At 39.1% G+C, this 22,390-nt stretch overlaps 3 protein-coding genes across 6 annotated transcripts in view; all 3 read left to right on the top strand.

The window, feature by feature from the left end:
• Window positions 1–21,174, top strand: part of ahr1b (aryl hydrocarbon receptor 1b) — a 35,763-nt gene extending 14,589 nt beyond the window's left edge. Inside the window, exons 3-11 of the mRNA XM_042748578.1 lie at window positions 7,306–7,421; window positions 10,000–10,089; window positions 11,451–11,577; window positions 11,995–12,128; window positions 14,511–14,713; window positions 14,835–14,944; window positions 15,555–15,696; window positions 15,881–17,402; window positions 19,818–21,174. Of these exons, the coding sequence (XP_042604512.1) occupies window positions 7,306–7,421; window positions 10,000–10,089; window positions 11,451–11,577; window positions 11,995–12,128; window positions 14,511–14,713; window positions 14,835–14,944; window positions 15,555–15,696; window positions 15,881–17,402; window positions 19,818–19,979 (2,606 nt within the window). The 3' untranslated portion in view covers window positions 19,980–21,174. The remainder of the gene's footprint in view (window positions 1–7,305; window positions 7,422–9,999; window positions 10,090–11,450; window positions 11,578–11,994; window positions 12,129–14,510; window positions 14,714–14,834; window positions 14,945–15,554; window positions 15,697–15,880; window positions 17,403–19,817) is intronic.
• Window positions 1–22,390, top strand: part of LOC109082837 (glutamic acid-rich protein-like) — an 848,403-nt gene that overhangs the window by 126,730 nt on the left and 699,283 nt on the right. The gene's annotated exons all lie outside the window — the stretch shown is intronic.
• ahr2 (aryl hydrocarbon receptor 2) overlaps window positions 1–22,390 on the top strand; it is a 223,353-nt gene that overhangs the window by 64,040 nt on the left and 136,923 nt on the right. The window lies entirely within an intron of this gene.

The following is a 22,390-nucleotide window of genomic DNA, read 5'->3' as shown; positions in this document are numbered from 1 at the left end:
GAATGCATTTTTCATGAGTAATTCTTCTTTATGATTATTTTTATTTATTATTGTTGATTTTTTATTTTATATTTTTATTCTGTCAGCCAAATATTTAATGATTTTTTTTCATGCATTTTTATTTTACACATAATTTTTCTAGTTAACCTAAGTTCTTCTAATTAATTTTATTGCTGTTAACCAATTAAATTATTTCATGCACTTTTATTCTATGTATAATTCTTCTAGTTAGGCTTTTTTTATCATTTTCTTTCATTTTATTTAAATTTTTACGGCTGTCAGCCAATTTAAAATATTTAATAAAATTTTCTAGACATTCTCTAGACTTGACTTTAAACATTCTAGCTGGAAATTTTTTGCTTATTTTATTTAATTTTTGCAGCTGTCAATGGATTAAAATATTGTATGCATATTTTCTCTAAAAACCATGAATCTATATATATATATATATATATATATATATATATATATATATATATATATATATATATATATATATATATATATATATATATATATATATATATATATATCAATAGGTGTACCAGGACATCTAAAAATGCTCATCTATTGCAGATTAAATTAAAACTGTGAATGAAAATTAATTATGTGTAAATCTTTAATGATTCAGTAGCCATTTCTTCCTGTTTTCAAACTTACTTCCTGTTATTGAGGTCATTTGCTTTGCCCTCTGACACAATTTCACCCCTTCATGAATAAATCATTAATTATGCAAGACTGATGCTATCATAAATGACGGTTTGACATCTAATTCTGACATCTAGTTTCTTTTTAGCCATGAGTGTTAATGTGACTAGCATGCAAACAGTGTTGGACTACAGAAACCTTGTATACTGATTCTAAAACCAAACAGCGACATTTTTAGCAAATTCTTTTATAATACCATCTACAAATTCAAGAAAACGTGAAATAGCATGTGGTAGTAATGTTTTTACAATCCCAATTTGATGTGTTTTGCTTGCTTGTTTTGTAAGTGTTTTAGCGATATGAGTGAGTTTAGCACACATTAGCATTTAACAGTTTTGCATGTGTTTGGGTGTTTTTGGAATTTTTAGCAGCAAATGACTGAGATGTTGCCAAGAAAGAGGGATAGAAGGGGGAGGGAGTGAAAAGGAGAGCTAGTGTGACTCTTTTACTTGCGAGTCGTTCATCTGTGTGTGTGAAAATGAGAGCAAGTTGTAATGTTTTTATCGTTTGCTGGCTGTCGCTCTCTATCCCGAGTGCTGTGTTCAGCCGGGCCCAGCAAAATGTCTCCTGATCTTCCCGATCCCTCGGGCCGCTCGCAGACATCCACATCTGCCTCCGTGATGTAATCAACACGTGACATGCCGCTCTGGATAGAGAGTTAATATTTTATACCCAACATAGCGTCTTTCTCTCGATGCCTTTCTTGTTCTCTCATTTTATCTTCCTCACGAAACAAAAGACACAGCACAGCTTTGCTCCCTTTTACAGACCTTTACCTATAACAAAGAGAATGATATTGAAATGCATTTTATTGAAATGTTTTGAAATAAATGTAATCGCATGTTCAAAGTTCAAATGAGTTGGGGTTAAATGAGTTTGACACCCATGGCGTATGTAAACACTGACATTGGTCGCGCTTATTTCACGCTACAGCACAGTACATTGATAGGTTTCTGAAGGGTAAATGGGAAACACACTAAAGCAGTGGTTGTCGAACCGCTTTATTATGAAGTGATTAACCTGTCCAGATGAATTATGTCAATTATTTTAAGTCTTTATTTTTTAACAAATTAAAAAAAAATTATAATAATATAGATATTTTTATGTTCATTAAAATATGCGTCCTCATGTCTCAAGGAATAACGGCAACCTCTTTGTCACTCATTGCATCATGTCTCAACAGGGGTCATGACAGGTCATGCGTCAGGACTATTAAAAGGGTCAGAGGTTGCTGAAGGAGAATAAAAGGAGCCACATGTAATCATCAGAATTAGTTTTCATGACATCTAGAAGCATTTGCTTGAGTGAGTTTTTGGTTATGGAAATAATTGGTGTAAATAGTGGTTCAGCTATTGTGGACATTTTTGGACAATAGCAACAAACAATTGTTCGCAACTTTGCTGAGCACTTCACAGGTTTAATATCAGCCACAAAATGCTAATAAAATATGACACATTTGCTTATGTCGTTGCTAGACGTTAGGAGCAAGAGCGAAGTGGCCTTTCTCTCACTGTGCCCAAATGCGTTTTCCACTAATGTTCTCACAAGTGAAAAATGCCTCCTCTTTCTTTTTCTGTCTCTCTCTTTCTCTCTGCCAGTGAAAAAGCTTTCCATATCACGGCCTGGCCTGTCTCTCTCTATTTCCCTTGTGGTTTGTAGGTCAGTTCCTCCACTAATGCTCAAAAGAGTTTGTCTTGTCCTGAGAGAGGGCCACACAGAGCAAATCCATTACTGGCCAAGATGAAAACAGCACAGACTCATTTTTAGAGCACGTTTTGAATACCATGTAGAAGAAAGTATGGTTTTCCTTAAATTCCATTTAAAGGGATAGTTCACCCAAAATTTTGAAAAATTTGATGTTTATCTGCTTACCCCCAGGGCATCCAAGATGTAGGTGACATTGTTTCTTCAGTAGAACACAACCCAAAAATTTTAACTTTTAACTTTGAACATTTGAGTCTGTCAGTCGTATAATGTAAGTGGATGGGAATCACGGCTTTGAGAGTCCAAACAACAAAAGCAAATTAAACCCTGCGGCTCATGACGATACATTGATGTGTAAAGACACGAAACGATCGGTCTGTACAAGAAACTGAACAGTATTCATATCGTATACTGTCCTGAGCGCGTTCTCAACAGCCGGCGCCTGACACGTCTTCTTCTTCTTGTCTTACGGTGGATCGCAGTGCATTACTGCCACCTATCTCTCAAGTGGACCATTGACACTCCTAATTGAGATTGTAGATAGAGTGTCAATGATCCACTGGAGAGGGGGAAAACCGATTACCTTTTGGGCTGTGGTGACGATCCTCTGGAGAGCCTTCCTTTCTGCAGCAGTGCAGCTAGAAAACCACACATAAATGCAGTATATCAGAATGCTCTCAACATAGCAATGGTAAAAAGGACACCAACAGGTTTTGTGTGAGCTGGTAATTCCTGAGTATTCTCAGGAAATGCAGTCTCTGCTGTGCCTTCTTTATGATAACAGTGGTGTTGACACTCCAGGTCAGATTGTCCTCTATGTGAATGCACAGAAACCGGAAATCTGAGACCCTCTCCACACAGTCACCGCTGATGAAAAGAGTCTGAATGTCTGTTTTCTTCCTTTTGAAGTCAATTATCAGCTCCTTGGTCTTGGTGGTGTTTAAGATCAAGTTGTTTTTTGTGCACCACACAGACAACTGCTCCACCTCATCCCAGTAGGTGGACTCGTCCCCCCAAGAGATGAGCCCCACCACGGTGGTATCATCAGCAAACTTAATTATAGTGTAACTGGCATGGACAGGGGTGCAATCATGTGTGTAGAGGGTGTGCAGTAGGGGGCTCAGCACACAGCCCTGAGGAGAGCCGGTGCTGAGGCTGAGAGCTGAGGAAATGCGAGAGCCTACTCTTTTACCCTCTGTGAACGATCAGTAAGAAGTCCTTGATCCAAAGACAAATGGAGTGAGATATTCCCAGATCTGACAGTTTCGACACTAGCATGTTAGGGAGGATGGTGTTAAATGCTGAGCTAAAGTCTACAAATAACAGCCGAGCATAGTTCCCCTGCAGCTCCAGATGGGACAGAGCAGTGTGGAGGGCTCTTGCTATGGCTTCCTCTGTGGACCTACTGACTCTATAGGAAAACTGGTATGGGTCAAACCCGGGTGGGAGATGTGAGATGATGTAAGTCCGAACCAGTTTCTCAAAGCACTTCATAATAACAGGTGTCAGTGCTATTGGGCGATAATCATAAAAGATGACAGTCTTCTTTTGAAGTGGGACTATTGTAGCAGACTTCAGGCAGAGTGGTACAGCGGCCTGGGACAGGGACTGGTTAAGGATCATAGTAAAGACCCCAGCCAGCTGATCCGTGCATTCCCTCAGCACCTGTCCAGGGAGGCCATCGGGTCCCACAGCTTTTTCTTAGGTTCACTTTCCTCAATGTGTGTCTCACCTCGTGCTCCTGCACTATGAGATATGGCTGCTGTGTGTTAATGGATGTAGTGTGGTTTCCTCTGGTGACACAACCTCAAAGCAGGCAAAGAAGTGGTTCAGCTTCTCTGCCAGCGACGTGTCACCACCATCAGCCAAGAGGTTGCTGGGTTTGTAGTTGGTAATGTACTGTACCTCTTTCCACACCTCCGTATAGTTGTTGTTATGAAAGCAATCCTCAATCTTCCTCCTGTGTGCAGCCTTAGCTACTCTGATTCCTCTCTTCAGTTTGGCTCTGGCCGCACCGTACAGCTCCTCATCACCAGCCCTGAACGCAGCGTTCCTCTCCCTGAGCAGGCATTGCACTTCTTTGGTCATCCAAGGCTTTTTGTTAGGATAAACCTGGATGCGTTTTTCCACTGTAACAGAGTCCATGCAGTACCTAATGTAGGCCAGGACAGCTGTTGTATGCTGCTCCAAATCCTGATGTTTAAAAACATCCCAGTTTGTTGAGTCGAAAATGTCCTGCAGCTCAAGAAAGGCACCTGCAGGCCAAGTTCTGACAGTTCTGAATGTGGTAGAAACACTCTTTCTTATAGAGGGTTTAAGCTGGAATTAAAAGCAGGGACATGTGGTCTGACTGGCCCAGATGTGGTAATTGCTTAGCCCTGAAGCCCCGCTTAATGTTTGAGTAGGACTTATCCAGTGTATTTGCTCCTCTAGTAACACATTTAATGTGCTGATGGAAGTTAGGGAGCACTACCTTTAAATCTGCATGATTAAAGTCCCCTGCAACAATGTGAATAGCCTCAGGATACATACTCTGCTGACTGCTAATGTTATCATGTAAAAGTCCAAGAGCCGAGCTAGCATTAGCATCTGGTAGTATATACACAGTAGTTATCAAAACAACAGTGAATTCCAGAGAAAGATATATGGGCCAGCATTTAATAGTCATAAGCCCCTTTCACACTGCACGTCGGACCCAGCAAATTGCAGGAACATTGCCGGGTCGACTTCTGTGTGAAAGCAAACACGTCCCGGGATTGATTCCGGGATTGAACCCGGGTTGGGGACCTAGTAACATTGCCGGGTTCAGTCCCAGAACGAGAGCTGTGTGAACAAAAGCCAGAACTAATGCCGTGTCGTAGTGATGACGCCCGTTATCGCGCGACTCTTTTAGCGTGTTTTGAAGGCAGATCAGCGTTCGCGACGGTAAAATATGTGCAAACTGTAACGAAGCAGAGATCAGTTAGTTCCTTACTTTCCGCGCTGAAGCTGAGATCGTTCACCAGCTTCAGTGAAAGTTAACGTGCCTAGCATTTTCGACTCGTACATTACACGTCACACCCTGATATCACGTGTATTTACGGGACCTTTACGGGTTGTGTGTGAACGCACGCACATATTCCGGGTAATCACTGGCAGTGTGAAAGTGCAAAATCTAGCAACCCGGGTACAAATGCCGGGACACATTACCCGTGTATTTGCCGGAATCGCAGTGTGAAAGGGGCTATAAACTCCAAGTCCGGGGAGCAGTGACTGTTTACATTTGCGGTGTTAGTGCACCAATTGTTGTTCACATAAGTGCATAACCCCCCTCCTCTGCTCTTACTGGAGTCCCTGGCCCTGTCATAGTGATGCACTGTGTGGCCTGCTAGCTCGATAGCTATATCTGGAATAGATAAATGAAGCCAGGTCTCTGTTAAGAGCAGAATCCAACCGTCCTTAACCACGTTGATCAATGCAACCAGTAGTTTCAGTTCATCCATCTTGTTAGCGAGGGATCTCGCATTGCTAAGGAAAATATTTGGGAGCGGCGGTTTGTGTGGCCGCTTCCATAGTCTCACTAGTGCTGGCTCTGCAGCCTCGCTTTTGCCTCCTCTCAGTGCGTTCCAAATGAGATATATCGCCCTCTTTAGGGCACTTCGAAGTGAAAACAATCATGGCTGCCATATTGAAGGGTCCTTCCAAACCAAAGTGCTCAAAAAAACTGTCCACTTCAAAGGGCCTCCATGATCCTTTGCACAGGGAAGTTTGGATTCACAGAGTTCGACTTCACCTATAAATGTATGTATAGTATTTTTTCTATACTACTGTAATATTTATAGAAGTTAGATTTGGTACATTATTTTGGTCAAAAGGACATTATACTTTACAGCTATTTTTATCAGTCCATTCAAATACATAGACACAATTTACAATACAAATACATATTACATTACAAATACAGATATACATTATATTTAACATTAAAGATGTTTTGGGGTCAACCAGTGAACAAAATGTCCGACAAAGGTGCCTCCTTGATCTTCTCATTAAGATGACGCAGAAGTGCGTTCCAAAAAAATCATTTATTTGACCCCTATACCCTTCATCCCTTCGAAGTTCTCCCTCCTAGAGGGTAAACCTTTTGAAGGGATTAGGGCATATTGATGAGCCCTTCCGAATGGAATGCAGGGTGTGTTTCTGTGGCGCTATAATTGTTCTGTTTGTTTAAAGAGATAGTTCACCCAAAAATGAAAATTTGATGTTTATCTGTATATCCCCAGGGCATCCAAGATGTAGGTGACTTTGTTTCTTCAGTAGAACACAAATTAGGATTCTTTAACTTCAGCCGTTGCAGTCTCTCAGTCTACAATGCTTGTCAATGATCACAGAACCTATGAGAGAAAAAAAAACATCCACAGAAAAATCCAAATTAAACCCTGTGGCTCGTGACTATACATTGATGTGTAAAGTCACAAAACGATCGGTCTGGGAAAGAAACTGAACAGTATTTATATTGGGGGTTTTTTTACCTCTTCACGCAATGTCCGAACTGTTAGAACTCTTGTGAACGCGCTTCACAGCAGCCTGCATCATCTTCTTCTTGTGGCTATATGGCGGATCGCAGACTTATAAGTGCATTACCGCCACCTATATCTCAAATGGACCATTAACACGCTATCTACAATCTCAATCGGGAGTGTCAATGGTCCACTTGAGAGATAATATTCATAAACTGTTGCAATATTCGGTCCACTGTTGCATAAAATGATGATTTTGTGAACTAGTTGAACAAAGAGGTTCAGTGCTTAGCATTAGTGGTTTGTTTAAGTGTGTAGTGCTTCACTAACACTACTAACTATAGTTGTACAAAATACATTATGTAAATCTTTCTTTCTCTTTTTCTGTCAACAGTCGCTCTGAAAAACCACAGCTGTAATGGTTTGTCAGCAAACAACAATAACCATGACAACAGTAAAGCAATGGGATTGGTTGACGGCTGGCTGCATGAAGGAGAGCTCCTACTACAGGTCAGAAGAACAAACACACGTGTGTGTGTGTGTGTGTGTGTGTGTGTGTGTGTGTGTGTGTGTGTGTGTGTGTGTGTGTGTGTGTGTGTGTATGGCGTCCATGTGCCTTCATAGCATGTTATAAAGAGACGTTTTAAACAATGTCCTCGAGAAGGAGGAGAAGAGGAGAAAAGAGGAGAGGCTATTTCTGCCCAGCCTTGTTCTTGTTTCAGACACTTAAGCATGAATAATGCACAGATAGAGCTCTCATGTATTATAAAGGAAGGATAAAATAAGAGGTAAAAGTATTTTTTTTTTTTACTTTGAAAGTTTTGCTCTGTCCATCTGGTGTCTAAGAACTGTGAAACACCTGTCCACTCACGTCTGTGTTCTCATTCCATCACACATGCTTTCCCATTCTAATTATCCTTTACCTTTCATTCCTGTCTATTTCATGCTTCTTTTCTTCCTTCTTTGCTTCCTTGCTTCTTCCTTTATGTCTATTCCTTCATTTCTTTACTCCTATTTCTTCTTTCCTTTCTTCCAGTCTGTTTTTCCTTTCTTTCTGTCTTCTATCGATGCATGCCTTACTTCCATCCTTCCTTCCTTCCTTCCTTCCTTTGTTCCTTCCTTCCTTTGTTCCTTCCTTTTTTCCATTCATTGATCCATCTCTTCTTTACTTTCCCCCGTCGTGCTCCTTCCATCCTGTTATCTTCCTTTTTTCTTCCTTCCTTATTACCTTATTTCCTTCCATCGATTCATTCCTCTACCTTTCTTCCTTCCTTCCCTGCTTCACTTCCTTCCCTCCTATTATCTGGTCTATCTATCTATCTATCTATCTATCTATCTATCTATCTATCTATCTGTCTCTCTATCTACCTCAGCTCTGTTGTTTCTCTGCTTCATACTCTACCTCATACTTTTTTTCTCTTTCTCTCTCTCTTTCGCTCTCTCTCTCTCTCCCCTGTGTTGTGTATAGTTGTGTGTGCTGGACTGTGAATGATGCAGTGGTACATATTTGATAATAATGCTTCCTGACTACCATCCTCCTTCCCCCTCCTGCCCCGGACCGCAAGAGCACTGTGTGGGCTGTTCTGCCAACCAACAAGCCGAAATATTTATACTGAGCGCTGCTACTCGACCATGTTTTCTGAGTGTGTTTAGACCAGGTGTGCATGTATGAATGTGTGTGTGTGTGGTAGTATACAATGCAGATGTTCAGGCAAATGAGAGGGACATTGGAAGATATAACCCCATAAACTGCTGGACCGTTCATGATGGGGTAATGCACTAACACAATGCGCAGCAATTCTTGAGGCTTATTTGTTGATGTTACTACTCTGCAGCACATTATGTACATGTTATCTGGCAAAAACAATCACAGATTAAAGTGGAAGAGATTGCTTGAGAGTGATTTATTGCTTGTTGCCTTATCATATCATTTTAGGTTAAAGGGTTCAGTTTGCATTTAGAAAATGTTTGCAACACAAACACAAGCACAGCCTAAATGAAACATTCATAGGATTTTAAGAGAGCCCTTATTTACACTCAGACCGAAGTACAGTGTTGCACTTTAGGGCTTCTCTGTGAATCTGTGAATGAATCATTTTCTATGCTGTGGTATTTATAGTAAAAAAAAATCCCATGATATTGACATATAATGTTAGTCTAGGTTTCAGAATTTAGCAGTAATTTAGTTTTATTTTAGATTTCATTTCAAAATATAAATGTATTTCACATTTTTACCGATGTTCTCAAAAGAACCGGGTACTTGTAAAAAGTGAAAAATTATACCAACATACTTATTTGACTGTCTCACTCAGTGCTTGAGGGTTTTATTGATGGTGGATTTGTACAGTGACTCCACAGTGTAGACATACACACTTGTTTTTGTATTGTCTGTGGATGTGTCAGATTACCATAATCACAGATCCACACTTAGAGCCCACCAGATGGTGATGAGCTCCAAAATCCCCTCTACAAAAAAACACACACAGAACAAGATGGCATATGCTAGTGCACTCTGATAACTGTACTTGTAAGCACATATAAGGAATTTAAAAATGTCTTTCCTTTCAGTTGAATTTTGTTTCAGTTTATGACTATAACTTAAACAAATGACTGTTGGACATTTTTCAGAAATTGCAGAAAAAGTTAGAATTGAGAGATGTAGCTTTAGAATAGGGAAAAAAGTCAGAACTGCGAGATGTAAACTTGAAAAAAAAGTCAGAATTCTGGGTTTATATCTCACAATTCTCACTTTTTTTGAAGAACTGCAAGATATAAACTCAGAATTGCAAGATGTAAGCTCAGAATTCAGAGGGAAAAAAAGTCAGAATTGCGAGATGTAATTGTAGAAAAAAAGTTAAAAAAAAAAAAAGTCAGAATTCTGGGTTTATATCTTGCAATTCTGACTTTTTTCCTCAGAATTCTGAGCTTAAATCTTTCCGAATTGAGATTTTAAAAAAAAAAGATTTTTTTTTTTTTACACCTTTTCTGTTTTTTATTCTGTGGCAGAAACAGGCTTCCATATCTTTATGACCAATAAATTAATAATTTGATTTCCTGTGTTGTTTCGTTCATTTGTTTATGGTCACAGGCTCTCGATGGCTTTGTGTTGGTGGTCACTGCTGAGGGGATCATTTTCTACTGTTCTCACACCATCCAGGATTACTTAGGATTCCACCAGGTAATTATCCTTCTCAACAGTCTCTTACATAAACACATATGTATCATATAGCCACTGTTCTAATACTAATCCAATAGACAACTGAATTACAGTCAATATCTTTGGGATAGGAATTTGGGGATTGGAGTTTGCTATAAAATTCCTTATGAAATATCAACATTTAAATAAACATATTTAAATGCAAAATTTCTGATTATTGTGTTTCAACATGTTTATCTTCTAAAAAGTATAAAAATGCTACTTTGACGTGTGCAAATAGGCCTTTATTTTGGAGTAGAGCTACTTAAATGCACTTAAATTATGTCCAAGCCAGGCATGATGTAATGAGTTTGCAGGTGTCAGGACACAGTTTTAATCTGATTGATAAGGATGCCCTGTACGTACACTTTCCCAGAATCAGAATTATGTCAGACTCACCTGTTGGATAATCATTCCATACTTCTCACCTCTATTCTTAGTGCACACACACACACACACATACAGTGGTGTGAAAAATTGTTTGCCCCTTTCCTGATTTCTTATATTTTGCATGTTTGTCACACTTTAATGTTTCAGATCATCAAACAAATTTAAATATTAGTCAAAGATAACACAAGTGAACACAACATGCAGTTTTTAAATTAAGGTTTTTATTATTAAGGGAAAACAAAATCCAAAACTACATGGCCCTGTGTGAAAAATAAGATATAAGAAAAATAAGAAAAATAAGAAATGCAAAAGAATAAGCAATCAGGAAGGGGGCCAACACTTTTACACACCACTGTATATATACAGTATATATATACACACACAACAGATCTCCCTAATGCTGTTTAATACTGCAGTGTCTCTCTCGAGCAACAGTTTGAATGCAGTAGAAATTGAATGCGCTTAATCAAATAAGCTTTACTCTGAGATTCAGTCTGGCACGGCGTAATCCAATTCATCATAATTTACTAATGAATTATCCAGCTGAGACGTCATTATATTTGTTTACTTTCTGTGCTTATGAAGTCCTTCTTTTGTTTGTATGAATGTGTTTAGACAAGAAAAGAGGGAATTTGATAGCAGGTCAAAGTTGATGCAAAGAAATAAGCCATTTTTCAGTGAATAAACTGACTTCGGTGATTTTAAAATATATTCCAGTACAAAACAATTATTTGAAATTGTAATAATATTACTGTTTTTACTTTATTTTTTTATCAAATAAATGCAGCCTTAAGCATGAGAGACTTCTTTCAAAAATATTAAAAAACCTTACAGATGCCAAACATTACTTTACATATTTGTAGTTGGTCCTGAAACTTTTTAAAACCATAAAGTGATGCTACATCCTTTCAGCTTAATTCTCTCACACTGACGTTTGTCCTTTGGTTACCCAGACAGATGTGATGCATCAAAATGTGTTTGAACTCATTCATACTGAAGACCAGCAGGCCTTCAGACGCAACTTACACTGGGCCTTGAACCCGCCTCCAACCAGCACGCAGATAGAAGAATCACCACAAGGTCAGAAAATATATCATTTTATATCATGGTAGCACTATACTGAGTTATTTTTGCCTGAAAAAATAAAAAAAGGTCTTTATATATATAATATTTTAATTCATAACAAATGAATGATAAAAGAACCAAAACTTTTATGCAAATATTCAAGTGAATAGTTTAGATTAAGAAACGAAGAGTAGAAAAAAGAAAAATAGGGGGAAAAAATTAGAGGGGGAGGGTGGTCTGACCTTTAGTGGAAGCACCTGGAGTTGCAAAATAAATGTTATGGTCAATAAAATGTCCATTTTAATTAAGGATAATAGCAAACAGAAAGGAAGAAAACAGAAACAGTAGTCAGTGGATAATTCAATGATGACCTCCAGTTAAAAAAGTCTAGACACACTACCGAGTCTCTAAGTTCTTTTTTGTTTCTCTTAGAGGGAGATCCTGCCCCAATTATGTCGTTGGTGACATGCAACCCTGACCAGCTGCCTCCCGAAAACTCCTCTTTCCTGGAGAGAAATTTCGTCTGTCGTTTCCGATGCCTCCTAGACAATTCTTCGGGATTCCTGGTCAGTGTCAAACAGCTAAAGCTTTCATTTTGCTCTCAAAACCTAATTAGTTGCCTACACAGAAACTATGGAAATACTGTTGGAATTTAATATTAGTATGATGGAAAATATCTTGCTATTCAAAGTCTCTAAGCCCCGATGTTCCAGATTACAGAGTGAGCTAGCATCTAGGTTTGTGTGGCTAACTTTGTGTTGGATTGCACCTCTAGCAGCCACAGAGATCAGAATTGTTGGAACACCTCTGTAATCCTTCTTAAAGGAGCAATAGGGTCATGGGGAACAGGTTTTAATTTGTCCTAGAAGAAATAGAGCATAATAGCGAGAACCGGTTCTTGTTAGCGTAAATTACAGCTAATTTGAAGAAAGCCAGGCTTTAGCTACAGTATAGAGCGCAATAGTGACCACCAACTCTTTCAGCTGTCTTTATTCCAAAAGTATTTTTCCCATTCTTTCTTTTCAGCCAGACAGCTGTCTCTTTTTTTGCTAATCTTGGCAATGTGGTAGTGAAGAGATACGTGTGCGTGCAAAGCTCACTACTGCAGGATTCTCTGTACTCTTGCTCTTTATTTCTTCAGTCTCACTCTTTTACTTTCTTTCCCCTCCACTCCATCTTTACCAAATCCTTCTCCCTCAAGAATAGCATGACTACACTTAACTTGTCAGGAGCAGAACGCTAACAAGGGTCTCCCCATGTGTTCAGAGAAATTCATTAATTAGCATGAGCTATAAATATGAACAAACTCAAACTCTTTTCCATTATTTTTTTTTTTTGTTTTTTTTTTTTGTTTTGTTTTGGTCCTTTTGACATTTTTGAATGCAACTATTATGTTATCTTGGAAGTTTCACAATGAACACGTCATTATGCCCAATTACCTTCCATCATGATTATTTAATTGACACACCACCAACTTGGAAAGTCATGCTGAAAGCTTCGTTTTTATTTGCGCCAAATGAAATATAGTTTGACTAACGTTTTCCATTTGTGTACGTGAATATGTATCTCTGTATTAATGCTTCACAAAGTTGTAATTTGTTGTTTAGAGTTTCGTTTTTATTTCTATTTTAAAGGGATAGTTCACCCAAAAATAAAATATTTGATGTTTATCTGGTTACCCCCAGGGCATTGTATCACAAGGTGATTTTTGTTTCTTCAGTAGAACACAAATTATGATTTTGAACACCAGCCGTTGCTTCTTAAATGGTAAACGGCAAACAAATCTATGAGAGAGAAAAAACACACATCAAATCCAAATTAAAACCTGCAGCTCTACGACATTGATGTGAGACAGTAACGATCGGCGGCCCTGTGCTTTATTGTTATATCTCTGATTCACACAATGTCCAAACTGTTAGAACTCTTGTGAACCCACATTCACAGCAGCAGGCGCCTGAGGCATCTTCTTCTTGCTTTATGGTGGATCTCAGACTTATAAGTTCATTACCACCACCTATCTCTCAAATGGACCATTGACACTCTTTCTACAATCTCAATTAGGAGTGTCAATGGTGAATGTATCGTCACGAGCCGCAGGGTTTAATTTGGAAGTTGTCTGTGTATGTTTTTTTTACTCTCATAGATTTTGTTACCATTGCCATGCATTATCCGGCTGAGAGACTGCAACAGCTAGAGTTAAAAATCATAATTTGTGTTCTACTGAAGAAACAAAGTCACCTACATCTTGGATGCCCTGGGGTTAAGCAGATAAACATAAAATTTTCATTTTTGGGTGAACTATCCCTTTAAATCAGACATTACACAAGACATCACATCATTTACAAGCCTTAAAGGAACAGCTCACCCAGAAATGAAACAACAACAAAAATAGGTTATCACGAATCAAGAGTGCCTTCCAGCCACAAGTGGCCCTAAATTAATCATGGCTAACATACATAAAACACTTACTTTTAGATGGCTTAATCTCCACCAGTCAGAACAAAAGTTGTAATGTTGACTAACCAATCACAAACAAGCAAATATTCAGATGTGACACATTCTGGTCATTGCCTTCATTAATAGATGACCTGGATTGAGCTCTATTGCCCACACTGAGTCAGAGACAAATGATGTGGTTTGCCAAGGGCACGGCAACAAAATCCTCCAGCTCCAGCTGTGTATGTTCATATATTACGTCTATCGGTTATGTACGTCTTTCATGCAAATGCATTTTGACATGATTTATTGCATGTCATATTTTTATTATTCTTGTTTATTTGCTTTTTTTAGGTAGAAGCGCAGTATTTGAGACATATAATTAATATATGAAATTCCACATTTAAATTAATGTCCACTTTCAAATTTTTTCATGTTATGCCTTTAAGTTTATTTATTAATTTTTTTGTATAGTAGAAATTCCCAAATTCATTATCATGTATGCCCCATTGGCCCTGAATCTTCAAGGACGTCTGAAATTCCTGCATGGACAGAACAGGCGTTTGGATGACGGAGGCCAAATGCCACCCCAGCTCGCCCTGTTTGCCATAGCGACACCCCTACAGCCTCCATCCATAATGGAGATCCGAACAAAGAACATGATTTTCAGAACCAAACACAAGTTGGACTTCACCCCAATGGCCTGTGATGCTAAGTAATGATGGACATTTCTTTGAAAGAGTTGTAACGTGCACTGTATATAAATGTTTATATCTCCATAAGTTCAATAGAAAATGGTGTAAGAATCACTGATGTTGGTTTTGCCCATGTTGTAGGGGTAAAATCGTTCTTGGCTACACCGAGGCAGAGCTGCGAGTTCGTGGTTCAGGGTACCAGTTCATCCATGCAGCTGATATGCTCTATTGTGCTGAGAACCATGTCAGGAGTAAGATTTTCAGATTTGTCATTTTGGAGTTTTATTGTTCAAGAAAGTCAAATTCAGCCTAAAGAAACTATGTTTAAAATGCTACATAACTGAATCACGTGAAGATTAAGAAACAGCTATGATAAGCTGTCTTTCTGCTGATGCATGCTGACATTGTTGCCAAAGGCTTTGTGTCTACAATAAACTAGTGACACTAAAAGACATGAGCAGTGTGCTCTTAGGCAAATACTCAGCTTGGTTCACAGGAGGTAATCCATAGATGTTATTACAGGAAGTGAAATCGACTGACATTATCAATTATATGGACTTTTGAATTCTGATTATTCTATGAAGGTCTATGGCAAGAAGTGCAAAAAAGAGACAGACAGACAGAGCAAGAAACAGGAGGAAGAATGTTTTCCCATAATCCCATAGATTATGGAGGAGATTGGATAAATCCTTGATGTTAAGAGTAGAGGAACATGTGAACTAGAGCCTTAAATCCAGTAAAATATGCAATTCAATATGGAGCCAACATCTATTAGCAGAAAAAAGCAACAAGGCAGAAAAACCTGATCTGCATGTTTTTACTAATAACTGAGTTTATATACTGTTGCATTGTCTATGGCAGTGATCAAGACTGGAGAAAGCGGCCTGACTGTTTTTAGACTGCTTACAAAGGACAACCGCTGGAAATGGGTCCAAGCTAACGCTAGACTTGTCCACAAAAACGGCAAGCCGGACTACATCATTGCCACCCAGAGGCCGCTTGTGTAAGTATATTATGGCTAAAATCCATTTATATTTCCATTTTATATTTACAAAATAGATGTACAGTAGTTGATTAACATGCTAGTGTTCACCTTTAAACTGGTAAATAGCATGGAGAATTAGCAGGATTTTGATGAATGTACTTCTTACACATCCACTGACAAAGTTTTTTATTCATTTGTTCAGAGAAGAAGAGGGTGGAGAGCATTTGAGGAAGCGATCTATGCATCTTCCGTTCACCTTTGCTACTGGAGAAGCTCTGCTGTACCAAATCAGCTACCCCATGCCAGGTTTCCCCGACACCCTTCAGGGCAAAGGCAAGAACAACAAAACCAAAAAGAGTAAGGTGGACAAAAGTTCAAAGGATGATCTGGACCCAAGTTCTTTGCTGGGAGCCATGATGAGACAGGACGAGTCTGTTTATGTTTGCCAGCCTGCGATACAGCCTAGAATGTCATTCCACAGTAGCCTCTTTAGTGAGCAAGAAGAGACTAGCACTTTCTCTTCTTCGGTGGAAAATGAAAGTTGGAATCCAGTGCAAAATGGTGTAACTGCAGTCTCCAAACAGGAACCATCAAGTTTTGACCCACTACTTGCAACATTAGACTCTCTGTCCCTGGAAAAGGAGGAAAGCTGCTCCAATAGTGAGCTATTCAGTGCCCTGGAAAACCTGGGACTCATCGCAGAGGACCTCGAGCTGCTGCTTCTGGATGAGAGGATGATCCAGGTAGAGATGGATCCGGATTATGTCCCATCTCTGAATGATCTTCTCACCAACAACGAAATCCTCTCCTATGTCCAAGACTCACTGGAGAACCGGATCGAGGACTCGACAGATGCTCAAAACCCTGCAGCGGCATTAGATTCTGTTGAACCTCCTAAGCCATGTTCTGCTTCCGATTCCGCTTCTCAAATGACTTCCTCCATGCTTGCTCCTCACGTACCTTTCTGGCCACAAAAACAGATAACACCCATAATTCATCTCTCACAGCGTATGCAGAAACATCTCAATGGCCAGCCGGTTTGCCACAAAACCGAAAGCTGGTTCCAGGCACCAATACCACAGGTGTCTACAGCAGACACTGAGACAACTACGTTTACGAAACATGATACTTTGTTTATGAACTCGGTACCAGCTGTACACAATGGACACTGTGTCTCTGAGCACACACAAGCCAACTTGAACTCTCAACTTGGTGACAAGATAACAGGAACTAGTAAAGCACACTCACTGCAATGGCAGCACAACCAGTTGCTTAACCCATTCCAGTATAAACAGAAAACAGCTGTGGGTAGTGATACCCCTCCGAACGGGATCTACAATGATCCCCAGTGGAATGGATATGACTTCACAGACCAGTTGGACACAAATGGACCTTTTTTTCCCAATGGCCAGATGGCACACACACAAACATTGGGTACACATGTTGATTACAATATGACTGACAATTCAGGGGTGGAATTTACAATGAACATCAGTGCAGTTGGGGATGTAGGCCAGTTTCAGGGAGCCGTGGCCTCATCTTCGTCCTATCAGCAGGGTTATCAGAAACAGCAGCAGCAGCCAAAGGTTGCACCCACTTATTACGCCTCCTATACCAAACAGAACTCCTCTCTTGAGCATATCCTGGGATCAGCCCAACCTTCAAACCTTCCCTCATTGACAGATTATGGCTCTGAACTGACCCATGACGCCAGCCACAGTAAGGTAAGAATTAAGGAAGGATATAGTTGCGCAATGTGATTCAACTAAGTTGGACAAGCTCCTGAATCAACATGCCAAACAAACATATAACAGCCAAACCTTATCTACAATCCCAAGTACACCCTCAACTCCTGATCTCAGGAAATTATTGTGGATGAAAATGTTAGAACCATCAAGTATGGATAAGGGAAAACCAAAGGTATTGCAGGAACCCAGGAGTGTCAAATCCTACTCTTGAAGGGCCATCTTCCAGGAAAGTTTATCTCTTGTCTTAACTAAACACACCTGAACTAGCTAATAAACATCTTGAGGATCACTATAAATTTCCATGCAGATGTGTTGGAGCTAAACTCTGCATGAAATGGCCCTTCAGGAGCAGGATTGGACAGTTTTTTTTATTTACAATGTCAAGGTTGTATAGAATGCTGGCTTAGAAATATTGTGCACTAGAAATTGTATCAAATTCTCTTTAACATTACACATAATGATAAATACCCTTTTGACCACCCTTCACTTTGTTCATTTTTATGTCTACATGCTCTTTAAACAGCTCGGATTGTCTAGTATTGTAGTTTAAAAGATATTCTGGACTCCAAACCATGAAACGTCCCACTCCACCCCCTCCATATTTCTCATCTTTCATCCATTGGTATTTATGATCTTTTTTTTTTAATTGTGCTATGTGTTAGGTGTGATGTAATTGTGGTTTGTTTATGGTGTTCTGAGATTTCATGTTGTTGATTGTCAGACCTACAATACAAAGTCTTGCTAGTCTCTGGAGATTCGCCATGGGGCCCCACACAGGTGGATGTTGGTTTTGCCTGCTGTGTTGCTTTATTATGGTGACTGTGATTAAGATCATAATCTTCAGCTTAAGAGTGTAAGCTTTCAGGTCAACCCGCCAGCATCAGACAGGTTTTTCCGCTAAACTGATGGCAGCCAACTGTAGCATCTAGTCTATTGTGAAATGGGAGCCTGAGGCTATGAACAAGAGATAGAGGAAGAGTAGCCTCCACAAAAGGACCGCTCATGCAGCAGGCAATATTCAGAGACCATGGGCTCCTGTCTGCACTCATCTATCCAGACGATCTTGCCTTTCCGCATGTAGGACACCATGCTGTGGTTCCACATGTAGGGATTGTGTTTTCTGTGGATGGTTAGCAGTGCTTGCTAAGACAAATCTGGTGAATTTTGGTCAATCCCTTATTGTCTGTGCTATGGGCACGAATGATATCTTAAATACTGTGTCTTGTTGAGTACACTTAAAATTCACTGGCAGACAACCGAAACATGAAAATAATACCATAGACTGAAGATCTAGACCCCAAAAACTATCATAGATACTTTGGGTTGGACTGTTTTGACTTGGGCCAAGGCTTTGGTATTGTGGTAGTGACTTTTGCCAAAAAAAAGTGCTGGAGCTACTTTTCCAAAGAAAAAGGGAGGTACAGTTAGAAATAGTATTGAAATTGGAATGGCGAGGTTAGAAAAATTAATCATCAATGAAAGAGCAAAGTGAGAAAGAAAGAGAGACAATTCATTCCAGCACTACATTCTAGGCTTTGAGTTTTCTGAGTTGTGTGTGTTCAGGTTCATTGCTCTCAGCTGAAAGGAGAATAGAGCTTAAATGCCCATTCAGGCATGAGCAGCCATGACCTACAATCCAGCATCAACATAACCTCATGCATACTAACACTACACTGTCATATACTATAACTATAGGAGCTTTGTGATACAGCCAAGGATTTACTTATCAGATGCACAACACATTACTACATTAGCAAAAAAAATGTGTCGGTAAAACAGCATGCACTGACAAATTATGCCAAGTGATGTCATTTTTAAAAGCTTTTACCCAGCTAATCTTCGAGATTTGTTTTGGTTAGCATGTTGTATGTGGCAGTTTGGAATTTGATTATTTTGATGAGTTCCTCCAAAAACAGCATGGAATTAGTTTTTGTTTCTGATTATGATCCTGGTGAATGTATCTTGTGAAGCCCTTTAATGACCCTAGCAAACACAACATCTGCTGTCCAGCTGCCACTAAACCTGCTTAAATAAGCCACCGCCATGCTATAAACTCTATAAACTAGCACCATAAGTGAGCTCTGTAATTTGTGTCAATAGCAAAGAAATATTTTAATGCTAATGAAAGGTCATGGTTGCACGCTGTGGATTTTGTCAATTTTAGTCAGCATTTACACTATATGACTTTCAAAAGCTGTTTTAAGCTAGGCTAACAGAAGCCATGTTTTGGTGCATACTATTTTCGAAAAACTGCAAAATTTTGGAAGGATGATGTTCTTAATTGACATTATCATAATGCTAAACATTCTAAAATTGATACACTTTAGCTTTTAGCCATTTACAGTAGCTAAATATTTTCTAACATTTTTTTGTTTGTTTGTTTGTTTCCAGATGGAGACAGGCTTTATACTCAACTCTGCTAGTGTGGCCTACACAGGAAGTTGTTTGGTTCCCAACGGCAATGCAGTGGCCACACCCGGCAACGGTCCTCACCCCCTTCCTGAGCCACTCCCACCTCCCCCTGACCCTCAGACCACTGGTTTCTACCTCTGAATACAGATCAATAGAGATCCATCTGAAAAGATGCCATCAATCAAAAGAGGACTGTCAAACAAAACATAAAAAAGACATAAAAAAAACCTGCAATTTTCAAAGTTTTTTTGTTTGCTTATCAACTTGAATAAATTAATTTTATTTTTAATTAAAATGAGCCAGACTGACCTCTGAAATATTAAACTAATTGCTGAATATTCCACCCAAGATAATGTGATAGCACTCTCATTTATATTATTAATTCAGTTATGAATCAATTATGTATCAATTTTGTTTGGATTATTTCTTTCAGTGTCATTAATTACTTTTGCTTCGTGAGACACAGGGAAATTTCTCCAGTTAGGAGATGCAGTGGATCACAATTTGAGATGGTACGTCTGTAACAGGTGCGTGTTGGGATACGTTTGTGCATAAGTATGTGTGTGATGTCAGTTGCCATCAATTGGGCCTCATTCAAAATATTTTGCAAAACATGTGATGCAATGTCTGTAAATCACGTAGGAGCGTATGCAGCGTATAGTTCTTACTAAACTGATTGTCTTGAAACGCAGTAAAGGACTTTTTTATGTTTATATGAACAGAAGATTGGGATGTATATTTATTTATGAAAAAGCAAGGGTGTTACCTTCAGTTTACTGACAGTTTAAAGAATACTTAGATGTCACTTGTAGATCTGAACCCTTCTCACTATTACATTTTGGGAGATTAGATTTTGGAAAGATGATTCCAGATCGAAATAACTTACCTTTTAGATACAAGTGTTCATGTGTTTAGTGAATCCAGAACCAGCCCAGTCTTGTGACGAACGTGTAAAATTTTTAAGAGTTAACCGGGTAAATCAGGTTAAGGCATAAAATATGTACATGCAAATATATACATGCAAGTTTTGAATTGTCTCAAATGAAGTAAAAATCATACATTTTGTATGAGCCAACCTGTACAATCTACTACAATTTTTAACATGGTTAACTCTGAAGCCATCTCCACACGTACATGGGTATTTTTATAAACTGAGTTTTTCTTCTTCCGTTTTAAAAGAAATCTCGGTCCACATGAAAGTGCAAACACGTGCTATGAAGCACTGTCAAGAGCATGCCAAGCCAACAGGTGGTGATGGCTGCATCCGAAAACTTAGGCAGGTGACTTGCTGCCTCGCTGCCGTATCAGGCAATGACTTTGCAGGCAGCGTTTTTGCACGAAGGCACCTCATGAAACTTATTTTGGACAGGCTTCTGAGGCAGAGTAACAGTTTAATGATCTACAGCAAGATATAGAGAGCTTTGGTGATAACTAAGTGGATATTTCATTACTGCAATATTAATTTCTTGCTAGAAATGACATAAAATGTGGAAAATGTTGATCAAAAACATACATTTACTCACAAACTGACCACCGACCGCAACTTTCAAAAGCCATCTTTATTTTTTGGCTTAATGGTCACAGAGTGGAACACACTGGATTGTGGGATATCAAAGGCAGCGAAGGATACATCTATGCTGCCTTCAAAAATCGTCCAGATGAATGCATCTCAGGAGACAGGAACTGAAACTAACATTGAATTCGGATGTGCCTTGATGCCTTCCTACCTTGGAATGCGTCATCCGAAGGCAGCATTTTTCAATTTTCGGATGCAGCCATAATCTCAACCGTAAAGCCATATTGGCCAATCAGAAACCTGAAAAAGTTTCCAGTAGGCGGAGATAACAGCGCAGGCTCCAATGTCATAAGCCAAAAACTCCGGTTTCGCTGTCTACACGATAACACTGAAACCGGAGTTTAAAAAAAAAATCTTCACCCTGGCAGGTGTTTTCAAAAATGTTCGGTTTCAGTGACTGCGTTTGCGTGTGGACAAACGGCCAAACTGCGAAGAAAAAGCTGCGGTTTTAAAAATAACCCTGTTCGTGTGGACAGAGCCTGATAATTATGCATTTGACATGAGACCATGTTGTCCAGAAGTTATCAAAAACCAGTTCAAGCGCAGTTTTGTTTTGTCCACGAAAAGAGATTCTGGAAGCTTACATTGTTGAATGTGTTGAGTATATTGTAAAGCAGTTAAAAAAGAATATTTCATCAAGGTGCTGCAAAGTGTTTAATGTATAATATTGTTAAATGTTATAGTATTATGAAGTCACAGAGAAAATTTCCAGGCCAGCCTCTGTTTTCGTTTCTTTTTTTAAATACATATATATATATACTGTATTTGCAGACATTTCCTATAAGAGGTACCACTGGCTCGACTATGGATTAAAATTTCTTTTAACACATATACTGTATGAGAAATGTTTAAAGAGTTTGTAAATAGTCAAGTTATTTCATATTGTTGTAAGCACTATTTTAAAGAGCACTGCAACCTAACCAGGTTTTACTTTTTTCCGGCACAAGATGTAGGCTTCTAGAGAGATGTTTTTTGG

The sequence above is a fragment of the Cyprinus carpio genome, chromosome B22 (assembly GCF_018340385.1).
Source record: "Cyprinus carpio isolate SPL01 chromosome B22, ASM1834038v1, whole genome shotgun sequence".
Lineage (NCBI taxonomy): Eukaryota > Metazoa > Chordata > Actinopteri > Cypriniformes > Cyprinidae > Cyprinus > Cyprinus carpio.
The sequence above is the reverse complement of the archived record's forward strand: the minus strand, read 5'-3'. Positions and strand labels throughout refer to the sequence as shown.